General features: G+C 38.4%; 1 protein-coding gene across 2 annotated transcripts in view; it reads left to right on the top strand.

Annotated features, from left to right (window-relative positions):
* Window positions 1-8,847, top strand: part of marco (macrophage receptor with collagenous structure) — a 12,935-nt gene extending 4,088 nt beyond the window's left edge. Inside the window, exons 5-18 of one of the 2 annotated variants that reach the window (XM_057336375.1) lie at window positions 456-540; window positions 641-694; window positions 1,184-1,228; window positions 1,408-1,497; window positions 1,589-1,633; window positions 1,730-1,801; window positions 2,557-2,619; window positions 4,844-4,939; window positions 5,017-5,061; window positions 5,146-5,181; window positions 6,484-6,510; window positions 6,599-6,643; window positions 7,520-7,684; window positions 7,780-8,847. In XM_057336375.1, coding sequence (XP_057192358.1) covers window positions 456-540; window positions 641-694; window positions 1,184-1,228; window positions 1,408-1,497; window positions 1,589-1,633; window positions 1,730-1,801; window positions 2,557-2,619; window positions 4,844-4,939; window positions 5,017-5,061; window positions 5,146-5,181; window positions 6,484-6,510; window positions 6,599-6,643; window positions 7,520-7,684; window positions 7,780-7,910 — 999 coding nt within the window. In that variant the 3' untranslated portion in view covers window positions 7,911-8,847. Of the gene's footprint in view, window positions 1-452; window positions 541-640; window positions 695-1,183; window positions 1,229-1,407; window positions 1,498-1,588; window positions 1,634-1,729; window positions 1,802-2,556; window positions 2,620-4,843; window positions 4,940-5,016; window positions 5,062-5,145; window positions 5,182-6,483; window positions 6,511-6,598; window positions 6,644-7,519; window positions 7,685-7,779 lie in introns of both variants that reach the window. The other variant, XM_057336374.1, reaches the window with a different exon arrangement.
* Window positions 8,848-9,802: the final 955 nt, after the last annotated feature.

Genomic DNA, 9,802 nt, shown 5'->3' with positions numbered 1-9,802 from the left:
GCAGTCAGCAGAACTCATGAATTGAGTTTGGCACTTGTAAGTTTGAAATAAATCAATACATTACATTTTTTCACTTGCAGCTGCACTACTGTAAATGAGGTACAGCCAACAGATCCGGTGAATTATTGTTCAGAGTGTTGACACATTATTTCCATAATGCACAAATTAGCGTAAAGTTTGGCACATGCTTTTTTGGGCATTAAATAATGTCACAAATACCAGTAAACTGACGAGCACAAATCCCATTATTTGGTGTTTGAAAAGATGACTCCTGCATATGGAATAAGGTGTTATTGTACATTATTTAAGACATCTCACACTATAAGTAAACCTCAGTATTCAGTGTCCTCGTCGTGTTTAAGGAGTGTTGTGTGCCCGTTCTTGTATTTCCCTTCCCTTCTTTTGTTACTTTGCGAGAGATAAATCATGTCATTATTGTGTGTGTTTGACAGCAGTGTCTGTCTGATCTGTGTGGAGAGGACGGGACTCTAAACAAATTACAGAATCAACTCGACCACTTCAATCTCACTGCACAAAGACGTAAACACACAAATAACACATTCTTCATCAATGTGATGTGTCTTGTGGTGAAAGGATTAGAAAGGAGTTAGAAATGTGTATATTTCTCTGTATTTCACAGCCATGATTTGTCCTCCTGGTGTACGTGGAATACCTGGACCACCGGGACGTCCCGGTGAGGTTATGCACTTTCAAACTCTTTCTTTTACATGAACTCACTCGCTCGCTCGTCTTTCTTTCATTCATTTAATCTTAAGTGCAATCAAACTGGTTTATAGTCAATTGTCTGATCCTGAGGATGACACAAAACATCCAACACATCAATAATATTTATTTATACATCATTAAAAATGTTAACACCTGCAATGCAAGAGAGAGAACGGAAAATAACAAAACACTTGTTCGAGAGGTGGTGTGAAAGACAAAATGTAGTGGGCCGTGTGATGAGGATTAGAAGGTGCTGCTGCATCATCATGAGTGAATAAACATCACTGAACAATGTCCCTGAACGGCTAAAAACGGCTTTATTCTCATGGGTTTTACTCGGGGTTCAGACGTGTGGACAGTCTAAATCCCTCACACTTTTATCTCATATAAACTGAGAGTAAATAGGTGGTTTTGTTTGAGCAGTCAGTATTTATCCGCTGTGTCTGTTGTGTATCAGGTTTGCCAGGGATGCCAGGACAAAAGGGAGACGTTGGCTTTCCAGGTCAGTGTGTGTGTGTGTGCGTGTGTGCGTGTGTGTGTGTGTGCGCGTGCGTGCGTGCGTGTGTGTGTGTGCGTGTGTGTGTGTTGATGTTTCCGCTGGTGAAATGAGAATCCTGCTCAGGACAGCATCAGAAATCTCTGCACATGTGTATGTCTCTCTGTCTCTCTCCGGGCGCACAGGTGAGCCTGGACCTCTAGGTAAAGAAGGAGAGCGAGGCGAGGCGGGTGTGGCGGGGCAAACGGGGGCAGTTGGCATCCCGGGTATTCCTGGTAAATGGCCCTTGACTATACCATCACTAAACTCATGAATGCACCAGAGCGTTACAGTACATCACCACACGTGTGACACTTTCTCCGACAGGTCCTCCAGGTTCCAAAGGAAGCCGAGGAGAACCAGGAGCACCAGGTACATCCTTCATCACGTTGAAAACGTAGAAACGTGTGTTTATGTTTATTTCCGCTCTGATGGATTCTTGTCTGCTTCTGTCTCGGTGTATTCAAGGTCCTGATGGTCGTCCGGGTTCTGATGGAAAGAACGGGTTCCCGGGACTTCAAGGGACTCCTGGAAACCCCGGTACATTCAGACTGAACAATAAACTGAAGCGATAGGACAGATTTGTCCTGAGACTATGATAACAAATGTGCATTTTTGTACAATATATAAACTGTAACTTGACATACACTGTCCGAATTATTAACATAGGCTACATTGAAAATAATGATCTTTATGGTCCTGGTTGACACATTTTGAGTTACTTTTAACTCAACTCAACTTAACTTAACTTCACTTTCATTTATTTCACACAAAATCAACACAAAATGTGAAAAGCATGACACAAACAGTGTGTAAGTAATTAACACATGCTTTTTGAGAGTGCAAAAAAACAGCACATTTTGTTTGTTAATATAACCTCACATATTTTATTACTGTAAAGCAGATTTATTTGTAAGTAAATCATTTTTAAGGTCAAGATGACTGTGTTAGGCCCGATTCACATTTCACGTCTTTTCCGCGCGCATATTCGTTATTTTAAATGTAGGCGCGCGCAAATTGGGGGCGACACACATGTGGTGCAGCGCGCACATTTTTCTAGGCGCATAGGCGCCACATCGAGATGGAAATAGTTTTTTGGAGTGCCGCCCACGCACCGCGGGTCATTTGAAGAGAGAAAGAGGTGCAGCTCGCGTTTTCCGCGCGGTTTTAGACGAGAAATGGGAATCGGGGGGCTCTTATGTGGGAATAACTGACCAATCAGAATCCAGAAAGACCTTTTCGTTTATTTTGAGAAACAATAACATTTTTCCACTTTAAATCTCCATTTCTCTCAGGGCCTAAAGGAGACGTCGGGTCTCGGGGTGAGCATGGAGAAACGGGACCTCCTGGACTTACAGGTAAAAATGCTTGTGCCTTTGAATAAGGTTCTGAGATATTGAGCTTCTAAGTTGTTCAATTCCATTTGACTTGGTAAATAAAACAGTTTGTTTTCTAAAAAAAAAGGCCTAAAACGTACACAACGTAAAGAAAATGTTTGAATAATTTGTCACAGAATATGTAAATAACTGAATTTTGACAACAACATCAGATCCAGCAAACACAGTATGTTCTGAAAACGTCTCCAGTCAGTTTTCATTTGGTCGGCGTGACATTACTTTGTTTCCACGTTCTGAGGACGTCTTGGTAAAGTTTCAAGTTCCATAACTGTCGCACATCTGTCGTTTGAATCACGTTGGTTCGACAGTCTAGTTGATGACGTCACACAGGTGGTGGAGTGATACCGTCTTCTAATTAATCTGTTCAGGGGTGCGTTTCCTGAACAACGACCTAACTCGCTGGTTAACCACCATAGTACGATATGCATCGTTGGGGAAAATAACAATGTAGTTACGACTGTTTCCCGAAACCGTAGTAACTCTGTAGGACAGCCCTTCCCAAAGTCCAGACTCTGGTCCGGGAGGGAATTCGTTCCGGACCCGCCAAGTTCCAAACAAACACGCATGCGCGCCACGCGCACAAACCAGTGTAGGGGTCCGTTCACGTAAAAAGCGTTTATTGCTGTTAGACGCGCCTATTTTTAATTGTTTTCAGTTGGCAGAGAGCGTTTTGCGCGCTGGGCATCTTTAGTAGTGTTTACAGACTTCTTAAGGTAAAGCGCGTAGATAAAATGTTGCCGGTACAGCCCCGCGAGCGCGTGGTTTTGCTTTCTCTTGATCTAGCTGTGCAATACCGGCAGAAAACAGAAGCACATTCAACCGACCGAACAAAACGGCGTTTCCAAAACTCTTTCACTGTTACAGACTGCCTGGGCATATGAAAATGGATGTAGTTTGTCTGTAAATATTTGCATAGTTTGTTGCCCAGACGGACATTTGTGCTGCACGATTCACTAAAAGTTACATTGAAGTACTATTTCATAAGCAGAACATATGCAAATGAGAGCGGCCTTTTGCATTTTGTTGTATAAAAATGCAGCACTGTACATAACAGTTAAGACGCAAGTACGACTAGATGACGCCACGAATATGATGATTAGCATACGAAGAGTTGATTTTCATAAAATAACTTGTACACAAGATGTTCAAAAACAATGTTTTTATTGTGCACTCAAATTAATATCAATGAAACTGCAGTTGGGTTCTTTTGATTAAGTGATCATATAAAATACAGCTAACTAACACAATAAAAACACGATTTAAAAAAAATTAAAACTGAGTTATCTGTTTTTCCAAATAAACTCTTCATATAGAGTTTATTTGTTTTTGAAATTCATTTAAAGTTGTTTTAAATGTTTATTAAAAGCAAGTTTTGTAATAGCAATTGTACCGGACCTTTGACGTTGAGAAGAATTCAGATTTGGACCTTTGAATGTAAACTTTGAGAACCCCTGCTGTAGGAGATCAATTGTTTGAAACAAGTTGGTTCAGCAATCTACTTGATGATGCCACAGAGGCGGTGGAGTAATGACGTCTACTAAAGACCTTTAGATCGAATTAATGTCAAATTCTTGTTGTGAATAACATACATTGCAGGACTGCTTTTGCTATTCTGTTTTTGTTATCTGTTGTTTTATATCACGATATTTAATTCATTTATAAGTGTCCTCCTACGTCACCCTGCCCAATGAGATTCCCCAGGGTCCTAGAGCACACAGGTCACACGCATGCGCACTTTTCAAAAAACAGAGCTATTTTCTTGACAAACTAAAAGATGTAAAATTGAATTTGTATATCTTAAGAATGATGGATATAGAATTGCTTGCTTACTTTGCTCAAAAGCTTGATGCATGTAAGTCTACATGTCATAATATCAAGGAAATATGCTTCTAACCACAGCTCAGACGTGTAGTTCCAACCACGCAACTTTGCCATGCTGCTTACAATTGATCGTCGGAACGATGCTTTTGGGAAACATTTAAATCGTTGAATTATGCTGGAGCGACGGAACTTGCGACCATAGTTGGCTAACGGTGCTTTTGGGAAAAGCATCCCTGTTTGAAAGTTATGAATTGTTTCATTTTCAGTCATTATCTGAATTCAGGCTGCGTGGATTTGCTTCGTGTTTTCTTGAGCTCTTGTTTTCAGGTCATTTTCTTAGCGTTTGGGTTTGTGGGTCTTTTAGGGCCTCCGGGACAAATGGGAGCAACAGGATTGCAAGGACCACCTGGAGAAAAAGGTTCTCCTGGACCAAAGGGAGACACCGGCACTGCCCGACCGGGTGAGAGTGCTAAAGACACATGGAAATGAATGTGATATATGCCATGTTCTACATGATTACCTAGCTGCTTTTTTCAGGTATTCCAGGACTTCCGGGCCAGAAGGGAGATGCAGGCTTTCCAGGTAAATAAAGATATAAGCGTATGCAAGTAATGCACCGTTGATTTGGTTCAGTCCACACATGTGAGTTTGTTGTGGTGGTTGCAGGTGTTCCTGGACTCAGTGGCAGCAAAGGAGATTCGGGTGAGTTCCACTTTTTTTACACAGTGTCTGAATGTAAAACTTTGACATCTGATTGACATTTGATAATCTGATAATAACTGATGCGCTTTATATTTGCCATAACGGGACATTTTTCTTTAGTTGACACATGTGCTAATGCAGATCAACCAACACATTCTCACAGAAATCACTATTTCAATCTCATTCATAAGCAGAGCTGGGAAGGTTACTTTTCAAATGTATTTCACTACAGATTACAAACTACATGCTTTAAAAAGTAATCTGTAATTTATTTCGTTAGATTACACAAATTGTGTAATTTAATCGAATACTTATAAAGTGCATAACACAAAGGGATCATCAAACAAAGGACTGGGCTTTCCTCTGCTTATTATTTTACACAACATCAGTTTTAAAGTTTTCCCTCATTAGACATATACCACAATTTTAAGAAAATAAATCAGAATTTGAGTTATAAACTCACAATCGTGAGAAAAAGTCAGAAATGTTGAGACAAAAAGTGGCAATTAACAAAAAATTACTTAAACAAGAAACTCACAAACAACTATCACACTTATTCAGGACAGTACTAAATAAAATTAACATGCAATTTCTATGAACCCAGATGCCACTTATTTTGATAAAATTATTCACATTTTGCATATTCGGCAAGGGGTTTTAAACTTATGAGCAGATCGTCAGAGTTAGAGAATCACAGATTGTTGTTTACATTAATTGCTTGTTACAGATTATGATTTGTTTAAATGAAATAAATGACAATAAAATTCAAAGTAAAAACTTTGGTCATCTAAAATACTTTTCGGATGTAACTGTAATTTGATTACCACCCATTGAAAAGTAACTGTAATGAAATACATTTACTCAAATTTTGTATTTTCAATATTTCGTTACTCCCCAAGCCCTGTGACAGGGGAAACTCTTGTTTTATTGCCTTTTATTTATTTGAGAAATCATGTTTAGTGTAATATTTTTGTATATGTTTTATAACGTTTCGTTTAATATTTTTATAAATACTAGTTTTTTAAGTTTTTTCAAGAAAATAGGAAATGCTGCCTCGGAAATAAATTAAAATACACAAAAATGTATTAACATTAAAACTAAAAATATAATTAAAAAAGCTATTTGAATAAAACTACATTAAAACTAAAAACAAAGCTATACTAACTCTGCTTTTGATGAATTTTGCGAGTAAATGCCGTATGTCTGGGAGAAGAATCATCATCATCCAGTATTCTCTTTTCTCTTTGAATTGAAGAAGGTTAATGACTAGACGACGACATGAAAACATTTGTTTTCTTTCAGGTGTGCCGGGACAAAAGGGAGAGCCAGGTATTTTGCTGCACACATGCATCCATGTCTAAAGAGTGTGTGTTTATGTTTTGTTTGGTAAGTAGTTGACTGATTGTGGGTTGGACAGGTCCAAAGGGTCAGAAGGATGATGCAGTTGCTGACAACAGACCAGGTAAATCAAAAAGACCTCTATCATCCTTTAATGAAAAGAAATTATTAAAATATACTTCATATAATTATGTTCCTGTTTTTAACAAAAAAAGGAGTTGAAATAACGTAAAAATCTACTAATTTTGGTTGTTAAGATTTTAATTATTTTGTTATTTTAATTGAATTAGGTAATTAGGTAAATCCAACATCAATTTTATTATGTTAAACCCATTTAAATTGGACAAATTAAGTCAAGTTATTTATTTTGTGTTGAGACTACATAAATCATTTTTGTAGATATAACTACCTTGGCAGTTGATCTGTCGTTCCCAGCATGCTTTGCATCTGACTGCATAAGGAGATTCATTTTCAAGATTAACTGTCATTTTAAGTGTTGTTCAGTAAAAAGAAAGACTTGTTCGTGTTTTGTGGTGATTTATCTTTGAGATCTATGAGAGTTTTGGTATTATTTTTAAGTTGTTGCCGTGCCTCGGCTGAGGGAAGTTGTATAATATCAGTCATGAAGTGTGTTATTTCATTTATTAAGCAGTAAGTGTGCTAATGCCAGTACAGAGACCACCAGTCTCATCTCACTTGACCATCTATGTTGTAAAAAAATAGTATAATTCAATGTATTTATTAAGTAGAATTTACTTTATTCTGGTTAGCAAACCTTGAAGTTGAATTACAGCAGCAAATTATACAAAAGATTTTGTGCAAATGGTTACGAGGATTTTATTAAGTAAATTCTATAAGTTGTTTTTTTCATTGTAAGTTGCTTAAGCTGCATGTGTTTGAATAGTCGTCGCGTGTGTCGTGTGTGTGTGTGTGTGTGTGTGTGTGTGTGTGTGTGTGTGTGTGTGTGTGTGTGTGTGTGTGTGTGTGTTATATACTGTAGCTGTGGTGCGTTTAATTGGATCATCCACTCGTGGAAGACTGGAGGTGGTGTACCAGAATGTCTGGGGAACGGTGTGTGATGATAACTTTGACAGCGTGGACGCGACGGTGGTGTGTAAGATGCTGGGCTTCCAGAGGTCAATTCAGGTGTTCACAGCCAGCGGAGGTGCTGTATCCGTCCACGCTCAATACATTTACATCACGCTTTACCCAACCTTGAATATCTCTTAGACGTATTTGCTGCGTGTGTGTCTGCTGCAGGAGCTGGAAAAATCTGGCTGGATGAGGTGCGATGTAGAGGTCAGGAGCAGAGCATCTTTGACTGTCCACACGGCGGAATGGGAACCCATAACTGTAATCACAACGAGGATGTGGGAATAAGTTGTGCTTGAGTCAAGAAAATAACACTTCTGGGACTGAAGACAAGACATTGGGTCTTAGACATCTGACAACCAATAAGTGTTCTGATTTGAACAGAGCTATATCTTTTGCATTCTTTTAAAGAAGTATCATTCATCTGATGGCATTCCTGTGGTTAAGTAAATGTTCACTGTAGATCCAACTTTGCATTCTGTACTGCTCACATACACAATAGAGTTATAATAAAGGCTTTTCGATCTGATTGTAAATGTCTCCTCCACATATGTCTGTGTCGCTCGTGATTCTTCTTTCTTCAGAATGTAACGGATAATTGTCATTCAGAGGGCTATCCTCTCCAGGGACCCCGTCTCTCTGTCTATCTGTCTGTCTGGCCCCTCATTAGCTGGAGACCCTATAAGTAAAGGAAAGGTGGATCAGGCGGTAGGTCACATTAATAAATAAATGATGCAGTTGGTGACAGACATAATAATGAGAGAGAGAGAGAGAGAGAGAGAGAGAAAGCAGCGTTCCTAAAGATTCTCTTATTATTACTTTCCTCAACATTCACTTCTGATGAACCTCTGAGATCCACACTGGCGTGCTCTGTTCATTGCACACAACAACAAAACCATTCAAACCGTTTAAATGTCCTCCTGGATTAAATGGGATTGAAGCATCATTGGCGGCACATGACATGACACATAAAAGAGACGCCAGTCATCCATCTGCAGAAAACATCATCAATCTGTGGCCAACAGAGAAAGCTTTAAAACACATAATGTTGTTATTATTCATCAATGTAGTCATTTGATGCGATGGTTCTTCCTGTTTTTTTATTTTATCGACTATGAAACTGTGTTACTGGTGTGGTGAAAGACACATTTCAAGCTGGGTTGATAATAAAGATGTATTGTATTGTATTGTATTGTATCCTACTCGCATGACGAGCAGTTGTATTCCACCACTGCCCATAAAAATCCATCATGCGTCCATTTCTATCATTCATTTGTTTGAATAAGTCAAACTGCACATCATGTTAAATGAGCTGAAATGAGTTTCACGTGCAGAACAGTTTTAGTCCTAAAACATGCTGTGAATCTGTAGATGATGTTTATTCAGTTTGTATGAGTTTATATACAGTACATGTTTGTGCCGCTGCTGTAGACTAACGCAGTATTAACATACTGACACAACTAAATATGTGAACTCTTTAACTTAACAAAAATGTGCTTGATAGACATACATTCAGTATTATTATAACCATTAATCACCTGGAGATATCAAAACCTTTGTCAGGGTTTAACAAATGCTCTAACAGATACATGCAAGGGTTTGTATTTAATTGATATGGAGTTTTAATGTACAAACGATACGAGCTAATACTGCACTTTGGTCACACTGATACATTTCAGCTGAATGTATACACAGTAAATGCTGCAAATAAAACACAAACAAAGAAAGCTAAAATGTTGTTTAAGCTCAAAACGTATGTAACCGGAATCAGAAGTCATTAGGATATTTTTCCAGAGACCGGAGAAGAAGGAAGTGCAAGTGCTGAGGTTTCAACAACAGTTTCGAATGTCTGTGAAAGTGATGTATATCATGATACATTTTTGGGGAAAATGTGCTGATCAGAAGTCACTCCAGAATTTCCAAATTCAAACAGCTACAGTCAGAGTATTTCCTGTACCCTAAAAGACCTTAGTCACCATAGTCACGGTCTTCCATTTATACATCATTTAACTATTGCAACACTGGCTTCACTCAAAGAACATTTTTACATAAACACATGTAAGAACATATTGGGTTAAATAAAGTATTAAGGTTTTCTTTAAATAAATGTCTTCAACATGACAGATTTGTGCTGGGATGGGTTCAAACAACTTTAGCCACAACATGCTTTTGTAGAAGTTACAGCAATAAA

The sequence above is a fragment of the Triplophysa rosa genome, linkage group LG6 (assembly GCF_024868665.1).
Source record: "Triplophysa rosa linkage group LG6, Trosa_1v2, whole genome shotgun sequence".
NCBI lineage: Eukaryota > Metazoa > Chordata > Actinopteri > Cypriniformes > Nemacheilidae > Triplophysa > Triplophysa rosa.
The sequence above is the reverse complement of the archived record's forward strand: the minus strand, read 5'-3'. Positions and strand labels throughout refer to the sequence as shown.